Here is a 20,081-nt window from a genome sequence, read left to right as displayed (position 1 = left end):
ACTAATTAATTATCATTCTGTTAATCATTATATAACATGTATGTAACAGTTGTTGTCTTTTTCTTTTATTGTATACCACGAGAGAGAGAACACGCAGACGATCTTCAAATTTGTTTGACTCATGACTGTAAACAAAGTCATTTTAATTTAAAAAGGAGAAAAGTTCGATAGGATCAACCATTATGTTAAACTTGTTTTGTACGTGTAATGAAAAACTCGAATGCCAATGTCAAGTTACAGTTGGCCACTTGTCCACGAGTAAGAAAAAGCAGAGCCTGGTTTAATTTTATATGCCAAAGTGTTACTTGGTTCAGATAACGAATACCCGTTTACTTAATCCGCCAGCTAGGACAATATGAATTTTGCAATAGTCCTTTCTTATAGGCCTATATCATCTGTATTTGTAATCAAATATTATCAGTCAAGTTATATAAGTGTTTGTTTAAGAATAAGAACATCAATATTGTGGCTCTTTTCCTACTATGAACGGATAGTTATATCAAGATCTTTTGAATACATAAAGCATAACCAAGCAAAAAGATAGCAGACATAGTCTGACTGGGTCTGTTCAAGAGAAATAATAAAACGTGTTACACCCATCACGCCCATCAACCTCGGCTTAAGAGTATTCCATTATATCAATATATCGAAAGAACCCCATGATGCTAAAGGACCAGAAATATAGCAGATATGCGTCAAAGTACGGGGAGACGCTTCATATATCGCACTGAAAATCTGCAGTTGTGATAGTTGAGATAATCTACAAGAATTTGTTTTCAAGGATAGAACGCAACCAAAAAATATTATAGCGAATTTGATTTGTTTGCGTCTGTTCGTGAAGTAGGAAATGGACGCAATTTTTGCGGTGGCTTTGTGCAAACCTTCATGAGCCCTGTTCTCATATTTTGCTTCTACTGTTTGGTTTATGACCCTAAAGATGCGTTTAAAGTCGCATGTCAATGTTTGGACTATCTATAAATTAATTGGTTATTCAGTGGGCACATAAAAAATGAAATAATTTATGTAATGGAAATGATATTTTATACTTACAAAGCGTCGACTTTTCTTTTAAGAAAACACTTCCACAATTGATTGCAGGAAAAGATGATAGAGATACAATCATGAGTTTAAAGTTACTGTTACTTCTACCAACATTAACTGCTGGCGTAACCTTGGTAACAGAGACCACGAGCAATGCAACAGAAAGACATCAACTTTATCAGGAGCTTTTTGTAAAGCAAGGGTATAATTCTAAAATTCAGCCAATCTTCGGAGGAAACATTACCGGTAAATAGTATTTAGAATATGTGAATAGTCGTTTTACATCATATCACAGTCTGTACCTATATGTAGAACTGTTTTTACATTTGGTGGTTGTATTCTAGAGTATGTTAGCAATAACAAATATCTTGGTTTATTAATTAATGATTATCTAGATCTTAATGTTACTGCTAAGATGGTGGCTCAGAGTGTTAGTCGTGCATTGGGTTTGCTCATTGCTAAAATTAAGGTTATCGGTGACGTTCTATATGATGTCTTTACTAAACTGTTTGACGCTGCAGTTTGGCCAGTTATTAGTTACGGCTCTTCAGTTTTGGGACATAAAACTTTCTCTTGTATTACAGCAGTTTATAATAGTCCTATGAGATTTTTTCTCGGACTTGGAAAATATACCATGAATTTGGCTGTCTCTGGCGATATGGGTAAATTTGCAAATTGTGTAAGCAATTGTGTCAATATAATTAAACACAGTATGGTGATTTTTATCAGTACCGTTAACAAAACAAGTTATTTAAGACTTTGAAGAAGCAATGTTTATAGAATTTAAAAATCATTGGTCCAATCAGGTAAATGCTATTCGGGGTACATCTGGAAGAGGTGGTAACATAAGACTATGTTGTCGAAAAGTATTGTAATATGATAATATCAAAATGTCATAGATCAGCTTTGTATAAATTTAGAGCTGGAGTTACTCCTCTGCGCATTGAAATTGGGCAATATGACGTTTTGCCTGGTGATAGGCGATTTTGTCCATTTTGTATTGCTAATAACAACATAGTATTGAGAATGAGATTTATGTACTGCTTGAATGTAATGTGTACAGTGACATAAGATATACCGTGTTTAAAAGTTCCAGAGTTTCTGCAACTAATTTTATTATTTATGTAAGAAAATCAAATTGCGTTTTACTTGTAATAACATGGTAAGAAATTTAGCCAAAACCTGGCTTTTAATACTATAAAGAAGACAATGTTACATGTGTAAATAATGCCTTTTTGATTTATATGGCATGAACAAACATTTTTATATAATTTTGGGGTATTAAATGCTACATACAAATCTAGTTGTGGGTAACACATATGTATGGAAGTGTCCTTTTCGTTTTAAGCTAGTTTTTTCTCTCAAAATTCAGTTAATTGCTCTCTTAACACAGCAACTAACATTTACTACTCAGTTTTATATTTACTTGTAAGTAATGCTGTTCGGACAAATTATTATTATTATTATTATCATTACTATTTTGCTGTTACAATAACTATGTGATTTTTTATCTTTATTATTATTATTACTAGTAGTAGAAGTACTCGTTGTTTTCGTTGTCGTTATAGTAAAAGTGTTACACTGTATTCGTTTTTTTATTTACCACATTTATGTGGCACTCTTTTCATGTATATACGGTACTTGTTCCAAACGTGCCTTATCGTAATGTTACAGTAATGCTAAATAGAGCAAGATCGTAAAGCATACTTGTACATAAATATCATTTAATTACTTTAAGAGTTAGATCTAGAATCAAATATATTCATAAAAACACTGTAATTACATATTTAATTGTCAATGTTAACTTGTTTTTCTTCAGTTGTGAATTTTTCTCTTCACCTAAAGTCAATCAATTATTTGGATGAAATGTCTGAGACCCTACAGACTTCAGTTTATATGAAAATCTATTGGTTGGACGTATTCCTAATATGGAATCAATCTGATTACAACGGCTTGTATTTCACTTATTGGCCACAGGTAAGCACTTCCTTCCTGTTTAGATCATAAATAAGTTATACAATATACACTTATTGAACGGCCTGCCGGTCAGTAGTCAATAGCACGGACAGAGGTAGGGTTAATAGTTTTGTCTTTTGACCAGCATTCAATAAGTGTATTATTACTTGACAGCAGAAATAAATTTTCATATGTTTTTTTCTTCAAGTTTTCACATTATCCTAGCAAAATTTGTTGTTGTGCTATGAGTCTTTCAATAGCACAAACTGCGGACCGACAATTTATATAAGGAGTCGTGCAGTAATATATAATATAAATACTGCATTCTACAAAGGGTGATATGAAAAAGGTCATCTCGAGAAATATGAAAATCAACTGTCGCGTCAGCCACTCTCAAAATTGTAATACCGAAAATATATATAGGTATAAATATTTACTAAATAAATCAACATAAGTGCTTATAACAGTTTATTGAAATATTTAATAACACCAGTTAAGATGTAGACAGACATGTATTTAAATTTGTTTTTTTTTTTTGTTTTTTTTTTTTCAAATTTTCTTCATTACGTTTACTATGAAAGTATTTTGTTAGATATAAAAAAAGCGTATATAATGCCATATTTTGTTAAAAATGTAACTGACGTTTGGGCTCGAACCCTCCCGGTGGCCCGCCTGACCTTAGTGGCTGGTAATTACCACGCCTTTTATTTTATCTTGTTGTATATAAATACATTTAGGTGAAAAAGAAAACTCAAACCTTGTGGTTATAATACATGTTTAGGCACACTTTCATGCAAAGAAAAACCTATTTCAGGGACAAAATGATAATATTATAGCACGGTCTGATTTAATATCTTATTAGCTCATCTGATTTTTTGAAAAAAAAGATGAGTTATTGTCATCACTTAAGCGGTTGTCGGCGTCGGCGTCGGCGTCGGCGTTGCCTGGTTAAGTTTTATGTTTAGGTCAGCTTTTCTCCTAAACTATCAAAGCTATTGCTTTGAAACTTGGAATACTTGTTTACCATCATAAACTGACCCTGTATAGCAAGAAACATAACTCCATCTTGCTTTTTGCAAGATTTATGGCCCCTTTTGTACTTAGAAAATAACAGATTTCTTGGTTAAGTTTTATGTTTAGGTCACCTTTTCTCCTAAACTATCAAAGCTATTGCTTTGAAACTTGAAATATTTGTTCACCATCATAAGCAGACCCTGTACATCAAGATAACTCCATCTTGCTTTTTGCAAGAATTATTGCCCCTTTTGGACTTAGAAAATCAGTTTTCTTGGTTAAGTTTTATGTTTAGGTCAGCTTTTATCCTAAACTATCAAAGCTATTGCTTTAAAACTTGCAACACTTGTTCACCATCATAAGCTGACCCTGTATAGCAAGAAACATAACTCCATCCTGCTTTTTGCAAGATTTATGGCCCCTTTTGGATTTAGAAAATATCAGATTTCTTGGTTAAGTTTTATGTTTAGGTCAACTTTTTCTCTTAAACTATCAAAGCTATTGCTTTGAAACTTGCAACACTTGTTCACCATCATAAGCTGACCCTGTACAGCAAGCAACATAACTCCATCCTGCTTTTTGCAATTATTATTGCCCCTTTTGGACTTAGAAAATCATTTTCTTGGTTGAGTATTATGTTTAAGTCAACTTTTCTCATAAACTATCAAAGCTATTGCTTTAAAACTTTCAACAGTTTTTCACCATCATAAGTGGACACTGTACATCAAGAAACATAACTCTATCCTGCTTTTTGCAAAAATGATGGCCCTTTTTAGACTTAGAAAATCATGGGTAGGACAATATTTCTATTATACAAAAAAATCAGATGAGCGTCAGCACCCGCAAGGCGATGCTCTTGTTCAATATGTCGTTCTTTACAAAATGTTGTGGTAAGCTCAAAACGTTTGAACAAGAATGAGCTTAAGCTTATACAGAATGACTGTTATGACCCGATTCTTGCTTAACACATTCCATTACATGGGAGGTCTACAAGAAAAAGCTTAATATAATGATGCCTAATTCAGATTGGAAGATCATGTCTTAGGAATGAGATACATTTGTACTAACATGTGCTACGAGTATATTATCGTATGTCCATGAGATACTATCGCTTTGGCACGCGGTAACATCTCGTGGCCACGAGTTATTTATCTCGTAGTGACGAGATATTAACTCGTGGGAACTAGTTACTATACACTGAACATCTCGGTGCTCCGTAGATTTCAGTGAAATGCTAAATGTTAGACAGATAAAATTCGCAACAAAGACCGTGAAAAACACGAAATTAATACGTTTGAATTAGACTATTGGAACGATCTTTGATATATTTTTATATCACGCTATTTTCATTTCTCAGCTGTTAGTTTTGACGTTCATATATATATATAAAAATAATTTACATTGAACTATGGAGGACAAAACTTATTCTTAAACACCTGTATTTTTATGTTCCCATGAAATATGCATATGTAATGAACCATGTCAGTAAATCAATATCTGGGATAAACACAAAAAGGGAAGAAATCCCTTATTTCTATTGTAATCCCTGTTAGTGATGTTCTGACATAGAGAGACATGAAACTCGATTTAAAAAAAAATATTGCATTAAGATACTATTATTATATGAAACTAGTATTGTTCCATGTTAATTATTAAAGAATTAAGATATTTAATTAAAAATTGCACTTAATTAAAGACTAGGTCAAAGTTTGGCACAAAAGCACAAATTTCTGCATGTGTAATCTAATATTTTAAAAAAAAGATCCTTAACAGCACTTTTGAAAACAGCAAGGCTGGACAGATTCCTTATTTGAGATGGAAGCATATTCCATGATTTACAGTGGAGCCTGCGAAAAATTTCCGTGCAATCTCGTTTATTCACGCGCGTGTGTGACAGGAAAGGCCGTACCGGCGACAGTAACCATCAAAACAAATCAACACCCTTTACAATATTTACAAATTTATTTACATAAGATGATTATTAACAATGAATAGATATGAAAAGAAAAAAACTGATTATAAGAAAGAAAAAAAAAAGAAAGTTCAGTATCTCTAGATACAAAAGTTCTTATAGTCCATTCTAATCTGACGTGACACAGGTCTTTAATGTAATTGTGAACTTTAAGTAGCACAAACAAAACATATCTCAAAATCCAGTCCCTTTAAACCGTGAATACGTTGATTCCGTATTGGCTCCCTATGGTGGTAGGTGATTGCATCCCTGAGATGACTTCAGAGGATAACAAAAATCATCGTCTTTGCGGTTTACGGCACAACCATGGGACGAAAGCTCTGTGCTGGGAATATCACATCCAGGCGAGTGAAGACAAGTGAACCTCGGGCATTGTACTTCCGGGTTATGACATCACCAGGTAAAATCGTCTGGCGGAAGAATCTAAAATATATAACATATGGTAAGCACCATAGCAAAACAAATAAGTCAGGGCATAAAACTGCTCCTTTGGGTACACCATACCTCCGTAGGCTCCCATAAATAATACGTGCTACTTATACAAAACATATGTGCTACTAAGTTCAAACGTCACATGATTAAAATACGTCACTTATTACTTCCATATTACAAAGATTACTTACTTAAAAGACTAAAGTTAAAGTATGAAATGATATGAAAAGTATATGATGAAACATTATAGATACGGACATGATAAACTGCAGCTATTATTTACAACTACAAATTAACAAAATTCAATGTAAATCAAACGTTATATGATAGTTGGCATCCATATAATATCTAATGCCATACACTAAAACGGACATTGTATGTGTATGCAATAGACTGTCACACAATTTCATATTACAATAATATAATACATACATGGTACTAGACTTGCCATATAGATTTATACATAACAATACAATGCAGTAATGGCGTTCCATAATTAACAAAAATGTTTGACATAAGTTTTTGAAACAAAGTACTTTATAAATATCATGTTACAAATTTCAGTACAAATTTTACATCTTATATAAATGAAACATTTTAGATTCCTCTTTCGAAATAATTTACAAAAGTCTGAAAAATTTAATAAATCATCCTGACATACCGAAACTAGCTAAAATCATATGCCGAAAAGTAAATGTTACAGAATTCTGTAGAATGAACAAAAATTTACCCAAAAAAAATCGTAATGCAAAAATCATACAAAAATCTAACAAATAAATTTCTTACCTCGATCGAGCATAAATTTCTAGCAAGAAAATAATTCAGACATAGATTCGTCTATAAAGTCGTAAGGTGGTGTGGGCAAGGCATATCTAGTCCAGTCTATTTAAAGGGTAATGTCCCGCCAAATACCAAATTTCATGGGATTCACGGCTAAGCCGTGGACTCCGACTATTGTCATTTTCACGGGATTCACGATATAGCCGGGGAATCTAACTACTTTGGCGCGAATTTAAATTGACAATTTGAGGCCCATTATAGTGGTTTTGGGGATAAAAACATAAATTACTGAAGTTTATAAAATATCAACTTTCTTATTACTGAACAGAATTTAATGAAATTTACATGGAAATTTAAGTTATGAAATACAGAAAAACATGAGAGGTATTTCATGCGTGAAATCTGACATTTCCTCAATAACTCAAAAATTTACAAAAAGATGATGCAATACCTGCATTTACAATACATATAAAATAAGGCCCGTATGTCAATTTGTGACAGCGTGACACGGCCGTGACACTAACGGTTTCACTAACGGTTAATTTTGTAATCATCCAATCACATAATGCCTAAACGAGAAACATGAATCGAGAATCGTTCAGCCAATCAGGATTTTAGTGGGCGTGTCAGTGGATCGATTATCGCAAATAGAATTACCCATGCCTTCTTTTAATTCCTTACATTTGTAATAGATAACTGCTTTAAAAGTGCGAAAATGAAATATTGATTCGCCTAAAGTGCGAAAATAAGATATTATTACGAAAATAAGCTACATCACCTTTTTGTTTTACATTCAATTTGAATACGTATTTTGTCACTATGTAAATCCTATAAGTACAAACTTTCAAACGAAAGATGAAAGATCTTTCACCAACAATAAACAATTTACCAGCATATTAATTTAGCTGCGTCAAACTCGACTACGCAAATAACTTTTAGAATGCGAAAATAAGCTTTAACTCTACATTTTCCTCCTATTTTGACTTTAATTTTTGTCGCTCATAATGCTCATTTATGAATATCCCTATATAAGAAACTCTTTTAATAATGAAACATAGCTCTTATTTGTCATTTCTGAATAAGTTTTTATCAATTTTATTGGCACATATTCTTTATATTTCCTATACATAACTTTTCTTAAAGTGCCAAAATCAAACAACGAAACTTAACATATCATACATTCTGTTAACCATAAGGTGCCACTATAACTATACGTTCCCTCATGTATAAACATTGAACTATGGAGGACAAAACTTATCACCTTTGATTGGATTATCACGCCAATATGAATTGCATGGTGGTGTACAGGCACGTGTAGGTTAATCGAATAAACAATCAATTAAGCAATTATGGTGACAACTTGTCTACTGGCTTCGGTGATGGTATTCTATACAAGTGGATTTTAAAGAAATATTTCTTTCATATTTTGTGAAAGTGCAATTAATATGGTCTTTTTTATTATTTCTAGTATGTGATTTTTATTTGAGATAATTTTAAAAAAAATAATTGAACTTGGATATAACGATAACAGAGCATAGCAAGAGTTCTTAGTTATTAAACGGTCGAATTTCTACAACTGTGCATAATTACTATAGTTTCTGTAATGAGTGCTATCTATAATACTGCCCAAATTAATGAATGACATTCCTTCGAGTTGTAAAATTTCCTACACATTAAATTTTCGATATTCACATGTAGCACCGATCGATTCTCCTAACATATTTATAATAAAAACCCATTTCGTTATTTAAACAAGATAGAATAAATATAATTTTTTTCAAAACTGTTCTGTGTTTAAAATGTTTCCTTTCTATTGCGTTTCTAATATTATTGATAATACAGTTCATTATAATGTATGAACAACTTCTCGCAATGAAGTGATTTAATGCAGGTGCGTATCATGCACGCTATTGCATTGCCCCTAATCCATCCTAGATATTAAATCTTTCTGTCAAAAGGTAAACTAAAAGGTTATCTGTTTTTGGTTATAGTAAATGTACCCTGATTACTGTATGTTTATTTTACTCAACCTTGAAATTCTTGTTACATGCTGTGTCACAACTGTAACATTTGTATTTTTTCCTGTACCGGAATTATTCAAATTTTGTGTTATATGTACAATCTAAAAAGGAAAAAGACTTCAAACCAAAGCCTTTCACCATAGGTAGGATAAAAGACCCACTGTCACTAGACCTTGTTCTATATGAATGAACAGAATCTTGGGACACAAAGTATTGACTCATATAGTCAGGAGATTGACCATTCTTAATTTTGAAAACATGACACAGTGTTATTTGTTCCACTCTTTTCACAGACGGGTAACTAATTCAATGAAATAAAATGTTCTTGGGCAACATGGGACCTATTTTCCAGATTGAGTATGAACCTGATCAATTTATTTTGGGTAACCTGTAGTTTGTTTTTCCAAAATTGAGATAAGCCGTGAAACATAAAAGAACAAGCATAGTAAAAAAGACACTGCATCAAAGCTAAAACCAAAAGTCTTTTAGTATGATCAGTAATAATTTTCTGTTTCCTATACAGAAATTTTAACTTGGCAGTTGCCTTTTTGATAATAGAGTTAGCCATGTATTCACCAGTAAGACTCTGATCTAAAGTTGCACCTAGATACTTGACAGATGAAGTGGAATTTATTGTTTGACCATTGCAACTTATATGACGGTTATTATCTGATTTTAACCTGGGCTTTGAGCCGAATAAAATTGACATTGTTTTTCCTAAATGCAGGGACAGCTGTTATCAATTAACCACTCACTGACTAACTGATTCAAGATCTTTTGTTAATTCTTTTCCAATGGCTGACCTATTTAACCAGATACCAAGATAGCGGAGTCATCCGCATAAAGTAATCATTTATTTTTGACTACTGCAGACATATCATTTACGTAAACTAAAAATAAAGAGGTCATAGAATTGACCCTTGTGGAACACCAAATGTAATTTTACTAGGCTTAGAACATGTATCAGAAACATCAACAAGCTGTTGTCTCTCGGATAAATATGACCTGAAACAACGAATAATATCTTCCGCAAGACCAAGCCCTTCAAGTTTTATCAGAAAGATAGAGTGATCAACAGTATCAAACGCTTTCTGAAGATCTAGTAAAACCATACCAATGAGGAGAGCTTTATCCATTTCAAATTTCATATAATCAGAAAGATGTACAAGACAAGTTTCAGTTGAAAATCTTTTTTTGAAACCAGACTGGAATCTATACGAATAACTTTTTATCATTTAAATATGATTCCACTTGGTCATACACAACCCGTTCAAAGATTTTGGAAACAATATTAAGTATGGACACTGGGCGGTAATTACCGATATCAGTTTTATCATTTTTGTTATAAAAAGGGGACAACGCTGGCTGATTTTAAATCGTCATGAACAATTCATTGAATCAATGACAAATTGATTACAAGAGTGAGAGGACAAGCTATAATTGAAACACCGTCTCTTACAAATTTAGAGGGAATACCATCCAGCCCAGTAGACTTACTTACAGTAATCTTGTTCAAATACTTTAAAAAGAAGAAAGAAAAATTATTCAAGACTACATCATTTTCAGAGTAAAAACTAAAAACGAAGTTCTTTCCATATTTATAAAGAGACTGTGGTAGTTTATCAACTAGCTTTGATGCAACAGTTGTGTAAAAACATTACATTTTTCTGCCACTTTCTGCTTATCAAAACAAATCACACTGCTATCATCCATTTTTAGACCTATATTTGAACAAGATGAAGATTTTGACTTTTTAAAAGGTAGACCAAGGTCTTTTAGAGCAGTCCATAGTGACTTAGAATCATTCTTGTTTTCTTCAACTTTATCTTTTAAAAAGTTTAACTTAGCCTTATGTATTAGGTACTCAGCTTTATTTCTAAAATGCTTGAAATGTTCAAGACTTTATTCATCCTTTTCTTTCTTATACACATGAAATAGCTTGTTACGTTAATTTATACACTGAAGAATCTCAGGTGTTATCCAAGAGTCAGTACGTTGTTTAACCTGTTTAACAGGAGCTAAATTTGAAAAAAAATGAAAGAATTTCATGCATCAGAAACATTATCACATAACATAACAGAACATCAGTCGACATTTAACAAAGTGTTTTGAAAGTCATCCTTATTGTAATTTTTCATGGAACGGATGCTGACATTATTGTGCTTTCCAATAAAATGTTACTAATTTTTCTAGTGCAATATATTATAAAATGATGCGTTTATAACACCAGATGGTAAAATTTTGTCATTGTCAGACACTAAAGTAAGACAGATGATAGTAGATGACACTTTGCCAATTCTAGTAAAGTAAGAAATCAGTTGCTTAAAATGAAACATGTCCATAATAGTTCTCAGGCTACTAAACAGTGCATACCTTTTACTGCATTTGCAAACGTCTATGTTCATATTCCCTAAAATGTATGTTTCCAAAGAAACAAGTGAATGAAGTATTGCCATGCAATACAAAGTCCCCTACTGGAAGGCACCTAATTTTCTCTACTGCAGTAAAACATAATGAACTGATATCTGTCAATGATGTATAAACAATATTATACTATATATACAATATGTGATAACAAAACACTTGGATTAAAATTTTCATATATAAAAACCTACAGTTGTTTTCATATTTATTTTTTTTTTTTTGGCCGAGTATAAAAAAGATATCATATAAGTTATTTATATTAACAACAAAGGGAAATTAATCCTAAAAAAAAAAGAATGTAAGTCAACAAGGAACTCTTTACCAGGTAAAGATAGGTCAAAAGACACCTAAAAATTGGATGTAACATGCATGTTGTACCACAGAAAAGTGGTCTCGAATTTTCCCTACGGCCAGTAATAAAAAAGTTACAATATAATCTATTTATAGTAACAACAAAGGGACGTAATTCTAAAAACAAGGGTGGAAACTCATGGTGATGAACTTTTGTGCCATGTTACATCAAAATCCTTCCATGCATGAAGAAAACATGCTCCGGACAAAGTCATTCTTGAATTTGACTTTTGACCTCTATATATGACATTGACCTTAGACCTAGGGGCCTGGTTCTTGCGCACGACAATCCATCTCATGGTGGTGAACATTTGTGCCAAGTTACATCAAAATCCCTCAATGCATAAAGAAGAAATGCTCCGGACAAAGTCATTCTTGAATTTGACCTTTGACCTCTAAGTATGACCTTGACCTTAGACCTAGGGCCCGGGTTTTGCGCACGACATGTTGTCTCATCCAGAGGAATATTTGTGCCAACTGATATTCAAATCCTGTTTATAAGTTATAGACAGGACAGGGAAAAAATCCTATTGACCTTTGATCTCAAAGTGTGACCTTGACCTTTAAACTAGGTTCTGGGTATTATGCATGTCACGTCGTCTCTTTAATTGGAACATTTATGCCAAGTAATATTGTAATCCCTTGATGGATGACAGAGTTCTGGACCGGACAGGAAAAAAAACCTAATTGACCTTTGACCTCCAATTGTGACATTGACCTTTGAGCGAGGGGTCCGGGTTTTGCGCATGACACGTTGTCTCATCATGGGAAACATTTGTGCCAAATAATATCAAAATCCCTTCATGGATGGCAGAGTTATGGACCGGACAGGAAAAAATTCCTGTTGACATTTGACCCCCAATTGTGACCTTGACCTTTGAGCAAGGGGTCCGGGATTTGTGCATGACACGTCGTCTCATCATGGGGAACATTTGTGCTAAGTGATATTAAAATCCCTTAATGAATGACAGAGTTATGGACCGGACACGAAACAGACCCTGTTCATGCCATGTAAACATTTGACTGCTAAGTGTGACCTTGACCTTTGAGCTAGGGGTCTGAAAGTTGTGCATGACACATCGTCTTATTATGAGGAACATTTGTGCCAAGCGATATTAAAATCCCTTCATGGATGGGAGAGTTATGGACCGGACAGGAAAAAATCCCTTTTGACCTTTGACCTCCAAGTGTGACCTTGACCTTTGAGCTAGGGGTCCGGGTTTTGCGCATGACACGTCGTCTCATCATGGGGAACATTTGTGCCAAGTAATATTAAAATCGCTTAATGAATGACAAAGTTATGGACCGGACACGAAATTGCCACTAGGGGACTAATAAAATCTGATGTGTTTAAACAAACAGTTTCTAAAATAGTGTAGAAGTTCGACTGCTTCGGAGGTCTATAAATAACTCCACATATGATAGGTTTCGTCTTAGGTGATATCCACTCACTTTGAGTGGGAAGAAGTAGGTCACCAGTTTGTGGTGGGTTTTAAATTGATAAAATTAAATGATCTCTGATTTTATTCTTCAAGCCTTTGAGCTCCAGCCAAGAACAATTGAAAAATGTCGAGTATCCAGTTAAGTTTTATTTTCATTTAAGCACAAAAATATATCATATTCCTATCGTAAATCTAAGGGGGGGGGGATACGTAATATTTTGACAATATTCTATTCTTAAAGAGTTTTGTAAAACAATACAAGTGCTGAATAAATATGAAAATCGGACTACCTAAAAACGATATAGCCATTTTGACGTCATACATTCAACGAGTAGTCATTTTGGGCACAGTGACGTCATCATTCCTAATATAAAATCACCAGATATGCTAGTTATGGCACATTATGCCACATCCAATTAAATTTGAAGCTTTAACTCTAACATTCATTTTAAGAGGCCTTTGAAATATGATTGTCGTCCTTGTTATTCATTGACTTACCATATATAGGAATGACCATTTTTAAATAAAAGGTTTCACTGGTTCAAAATGGCTGCTATATAAATATATATATTGGTTGTAGTCCGATTTTCACAATTTTTCGCAGGTTTTTAATGTTTCAGAATGCTGCTGCGTAATGTCGTTTAATAAAAGCGGAAAAAACACAACTAAGTTAACTAAACAACTAAGTTAATTACAGAACTAAGTTTACTAAAAATGTTTAGTTAACTGACATTTACTTTTGTCATGTTCTTTATTCAAGGATGATGTTTGGAGACCTGACATAGTTTTGTACAACTCTAACAAAGCTTATGAAGCTTTGGGCCATAAGACAATTATGGTTGAGAATTATTCCGACGGCTGGATTAGATGGTTTCCGATGGAGGTATTGTGAACTTAGTTGTATCTATTCTACCCCAATACGGTACGGTACGAAGAACGTTTTTAAGCCTGAGTCAATCGACCTTGACTTTGTCAAGGTTAAGCTCAGCAGAGCTTCGGATGGATAAACCTTTCTCTGACTTGCTAGATAAATGTAATTTCAGAGAGACAGTAACCTAATATTCTCAATAAATACGTCTGTTATTAATAATAAATAGGGATAAATAAATTTATTAAATTAATTTTGTTTCAACAATGATCTGTCAGTAAATAAAATGTAAATATTTTGTTGAAAAGTAATAGATTGATACTATGGATGCCCTGAAGGGACTTCTAGCATCAGTACTTCGGAATTCTAACTTCCAACTTCCTTAAAGCCCTGCTCCACGACTATCAAATTCTATTTTGTGTATGCAACCCATGATTACAATAGGTAACAATTAACGGCCACGTTCCACACTTTAGCACAAAAACCACAGGTATTTTATATAGAATTTCATATAAAATAGACTCTATTTTGACAGGCGTCACTGTTCATAGTCAGGATTTTCATGCTTTTTCAGTGACAATTTAAGGGTAAAAGGTAGCACTGGAGCAGGTCTTTAGGTCTGTTCTACATAAATTAGCCGTTTTTTTGCCTAAAGTGTTTCAAAATAATGAATGTTTATATAACTAATGATTATAGTGTACATTATATTTTATTCTATGTTTATGTTTTTCTTAAATATGTAACGACTTTAAAAAGTGATCACTCTCAAATCTTTAAATTGCCAAATGTAGAATGAATACTATATATATGATACAGTATGTTTTGTGAAATTGTGACTGTCATGTAATGTTATGCCATATGACGATGAGCTGTATGCTTAAGTCAAACAAAACTTCTGTTCTGTTCTTAATCCTAACTTAATCACTTCCAACTGCAAACTATTATTTCTAATTTTTATGTTCATAATTTCCATCTTCATTATTTCCATCTGCAACGTCTTTACTTCTAACTTTCAACCGACTTACTCTTAACTTTTCTGGCTATGCTTCCAAAGGATCTTCTTAAAGATGTTATTAACAGCAGTCTTTAAGGGTCATGTGGTGGCCAGATAATAATAGTACGGTATATCCCTTATACAGTTTTAATTTCATTGTATCTGTTTTGCTGTATAAGTGGGTTTTTTTTTTAATTTTACATCATTAAAGATATTACTATTATAGTTTATCCTCTACCCGGTCAATTCTTTATTATACCAGTTTTACCACAGTGATTTACTTTTTTGTCTGAATTATACTTCAGCTGTTTGAGACGTCATGCGAGGTTGAAATGACTTATTTTCCGTTTGACGTTCATACATGCGAGCTTCAATTTACGCCATGGAGTTACACTTCGGTAAGAAAGGATTTTATTCCGAAATTCCCTAAAAGTATCTAAAGATATTGTTACATGAGCTTAGTATCTGCCATAATAGACATGATTAATATCACAAATTTACAATTTTTAAATGCTGTTAACGACATTTTACTCATTTAATTCGCTCTATTTTTCTATATTTTTATCTTAAACAATTTAAGCATGTTCAAAAGTTATACGCGTTTCAGAATGTTATCTAAATAACTAAGAGACATGTTTCACATTCTGGGAATCAGAAAGTAGTGTTTCAGGAAGTGTGACCACGAGAGGTATTCAATTTATATTCAAACAAAATACAAACATAGATATAAAGCGTGGATACGAAATGTGTTCAACTTATATGTGAACAAAATGCAAACATAAGACTTACGTTCAAGTCATCTATATTTCCTTGTTACAAATATTTAATTTAAAGTCCGTGTCAGTACAATAAATACTCATTCTGCAACCCATATAACAAAACACCAAAAATGTATTAATAGTCTATTTGTTCAGCTAGGTCCATTCGTCTTTCAGATCGGTATTGTTATTTTTTCTGATCCTTTAGGATCATGGAGTCCATTCAACATATGTGTAATAGAGTTCCGCTTAAGTGCTAGGGGGCGTAAGAGGTGTTGCACACTTCATTACCTCTCACGAACAGACTCAATCAAACTGAGTGTGCTATTATTCTGCCTGGTTGCATTCTTTGTTTCCAAAGGATCTTTTTCCAGATTTCATTAAGTTCTTTTAACCTCAGTATAGGTCGTGTCTGTGGTCGTCTATTCAATAATCCCCTTATACCATATTCAAGTGGGACTGCAGTTTCTTTGAAATTAAAGACGCGCCACAGAATAATTGTAATCTTTTGTATATCCATGGTGGTGATTAGACATGCTTTGCATAAAAAAGAAGAAAAACTAGTATCTTGCTGCAAACTAACATTGACATATATTAAGTCAAGACAATGTATTTAATGTCTAAACATTTTTGAAAGAATGTGGCATTATACACTGTACTTAAGTTTGATGTATTAAGATGCGTAAAGACCACACTTTGCTTCTACAGTGTCAGATAGTAATTTATCAATGTTTTAAAACTATATACCGAAAAGAGTGTGACTGAATACGTTAACTTTCAAAAGTATAGTACTATGCCACCGAATTTATCACCTATTTTCACGAGTACAATTTTAAATGTTTAGATATAGAGTGCATATATCGATAAGATATTTAATGAAGATACTGTGCAATTCACCATTTTTACAAGTTTAGAGCACGCTTCTCGAAGAGTTTGATTTTAAAATGTAAGAATATAAGTTGGAAACCTCACATACATAATGTCTCCACTTTTATCCTCGGCTGCAGGAGTGATATTGAGTTTGTTTTCTACAAAACAGGTAAAATTGACTTCATTCTCCGACACAGTTGGTTTAGAAAGTTATAGTACAAACGCACTTTGGGAAATCCTAGAAACAAGTGTAGAAAAGAGAAAAGTAGCTAATGTTGATGTGTTATCTTACAAACTAAAAATTCAAAGAAAGCATTTACACGAGATGTTGACACTGTTTGTTCCAGTTCTGTTATTAACCATTTTGGACCTTTTTGTGTTTGCTCTTCCTAATGGAGGCGATAGGTCGGGATACGCGGTTACTGTGTTCCTCGCTTTTTCCGTGTATTTTACTATCGTGGATACGGTAATGCCGCCAAATTCCGAGAAGATTTCTTTGTTTTCTATTTATCTGGTTATCCAAACTTGTCAGTCAACCATCATCACAATTTTGTCTGTACTTCTGACAAAAGTCGAATTTATAGACGAGAGCACGAGGATACCGCGCGTTCTTGTCTTTCTCGTGAGAATTTCTGGAGCGTGCTGCAGAAGAAAGAAAGCAGCGGAAGTGTATCCATTAGAACATATTACTAAAGGTGAAACTTCTGAAGGGAATACAATTGAGAAAGATTTGAAAGAAACAACTGAGCCAGCAACTTGGACAATGGTTACTGACGCAGTAGATAAGATAGCTAGTATTGTTTTCACACTCGTATTTATAATCACGACTGTAATTTTCTTCTGCGTTATAATCTTGGTACCAAATCGATTGAAATGATATCATTCTCCCGTCTTCAGAGGGCAAGCAAATTTCAATGAAGTATACCTCTCTTCGAAATCAATGACTGTTTGACACAATCAGATATATAGATAACATAAGGTTGGAGCTTTTAGCCCGGACTTTTTTTTTCGGAGACGACACTAATAAATTTATATTTATATAATAGCCCGGCTTATAAATCCTAAAATATGGCCGAACCTTGCAAACTTTAGTAGAGACTTAAGATAATACATTTCTTAAAGAACAATACCAGATGACAATTTCTGGATATGGAACACTCGAATCAGTCAACCATGAAAGCCTGGGCTAACTGTTTTATGACGTCATCACTAGGACATTTGAATTCGTAAAAATAATTTGGTTATGTTCAGCAAAGTATAAAATTTTATTGCCCTCTTCTAAATTTCTAATAATCTGGTGACAAAACAATTGGATTATGTAGAGCTTCTCAAAGTTACATTAATCTAAGAAATATTAAAGAAAGGTTACTTTGTGAATAATTTGTATGAAAAGGGATAAATTATCTAAAACGATGCATCACAAAAACTTAAACTTTACATTCTGTTTTCAAACAAAGACAAACTTTTAATAAAATAGTGTCATAAAAAAGAGGAAGCATGTGTTTATAATTAGATTATATCGATTTAGAATTCTTCCGACTATAAATGCCTTTTCGGGTCATTTTAAATTTGTCTACACATACGGGAGAGATGCCTCATTTTTCACATTCTGAATGTTGTATATTTCTTTCTTGTGGATACGAATGAAAGCTTTTATGACAACATGCACTACCAAATCTTCTAGCGTAATACTTAGACTTTTTCATGCACATTTTTTACTCATGCACATTTTTTACTCATTTAGAAAAGTATATTGTTGATAAAATGTCAAAATTACAGTTAATTGAAATATGCAGTCTCATATACTTTTATTCCCATCAATGCCTCATTTAAGTATCTAGCTCATATTATATTGTTTATTGGATTCATTTAAAACATTTGTTTAGAACTCCATTTTTAAAAGTGGCATGTGAGAGCTGAACATTTGCGTATGTTTGAAACGATTTCCTTACTTTTTATTGTTTTTACCTGTCAGAGATACATTATTTTATTGTAGGGATAACGCATGTTTTTTCGTGTTATAACATCTGCAGAATCCCGAGGGATTCTGAAGATGTTATAACACGAAAAGAACATGCGCTAACGGTATTCTAGCATAAAACGCGTAAAAACCAAGTAAATTAATATATTATCCCACATTAAATTTCCATGAAATGCGCGGTAAAGTCTACGTTGTTTTTTCACGTTGACGTCATTTCCTTTTGAATTATCCGTTTTGTGGCCGTAATACGTTTACGCTTTGCCACGGAACGCGCATATATAAAAAGGTGTTATAACAGCACGTGAGCGCGAGAATCTCTCTGTTAACACACGTTTTCTCTTCTTTTAAAACACCCCAGAAAAGGGACAAAAACAGCAGTTTTATGCTAGAATATATAAATAATGAGAAAAACAGTATGATTGCTTAGATGTTTTTCTTATAATGTGGCTACTTGTATCTAACCTATTTATATTAAACTGCATTTTCCCGGTTAAATGATATACTATGCTAGTCTGTCGTATGACTGTAGACAATATATTTACAAATGTACTTTTACATAGGTTTCAAAGTCAACAAAGTACATATCTATTTGACAGGCTACCTTATTAATACATGTTAAATTTGCTTCTGCATTATAAACGATAAACCTATGTACAATTGCTTTGACGTTACGTAAAGGCGGAACAATAGCGGTACGGTAAATGTGTATGTTACCGGATGTGACCAATGGGAAAACTGCATTGTGAAACGACAGTAAAGCGTAGATATACATCATCGTTGTGGTTTAGAAATTTATATTTTGGTATGAAACACATGGTTTTGCTTAAAGTGCGTGTGAAGACTATAAACTAATCACGCCCATATGCTTCATACCCAAATGTGAACTACTAAACCAGAGTCTATTTCTTAATGAAAGGGAATGTAAGGTGGACATAAGCATTTTTACACCACTTAGTACTCTTAAACGATTGCATTTGATGAAATGAAATGACAGAAGTTAATTGGCTTTTCCAAAACGGGGCTACAAATATCACAACGTTTGGATGTACGATTGCTTACAGACGTCGCGTCGTCATTCTTTTAGATTACACTGGACATTAGTCATAAGACACTTTCATGATGATGCATGCTGTTATAAATATATGCCGTAAGTTGAAAAGTTTATGGTAAAAAACGT

At 33.1% G+C, this 20,081-nt stretch overlaps 1 protein-coding gene across 1 annotated transcript; it reads left to right on the top strand.

Annotated features, from left to right (window-relative positions):
• Positions 1–2,867: 2,867 nt before the first annotated feature.
• LOC123541917 (neuronal acetylcholine receptor subunit alpha-5-like) lies at positions 2,868–18,641 on the top strand. The gene is made up of 4 exons (XM_045327542.2): positions 2,868–3,018; positions 14,194–14,316; positions 15,601–15,693; positions 17,093–18,641. Exons 1-4 carry the CDS (start codon positions 2,908–2,910, stop codon positions 17,798–17,800), a joined length of 1,035 nt encoding a protein of 344 aa, XP_045183477.2. The 5' UTR covers positions 2,868–2,907; the 3' UTR covers positions 17,801–18,641.
• Positions 18,642–20,081: the final 1,440 nt, after the last annotated feature.

Source organism: Mercenaria mercenaria, chromosome 1 (assembly GCF_021730395.1).
Source record: "Mercenaria mercenaria strain notata chromosome 1, MADL_Memer_1, whole genome shotgun sequence".
Classification (NCBI taxonomy): Eukaryota; Metazoa; Mollusca; class Bivalvia; order Venerida; family Veneridae; genus Mercenaria; species Mercenaria mercenaria.
Note: the sequence above shows the minus strand (reverse complement) of the source record. Positions and strands in the feature narration are given on the sequence as shown.

Coding starts and splice junctions, on each gene's coding strand:
- LOC123541917 (XM_045327542.2), top strand. CDS start 2,908: ATGTCTGAGACCCTACAGACTTCAGTTTATATGAAAATCTATTGGTTG. Junction 3,019..14,193: donor ATTTCACTTATTGGCCACAG/GTAAGCACTTCC, acceptor TCTTTATTCAAG/GATGATGTTTGGAGACCTGA. Junction 14,317..15,600: donor TTAGATGGTTTCCGATGGAG/GTATTGTGAACT, acceptor ATTATACTTCAG/CTGTTTGAGACGTCATGCGA.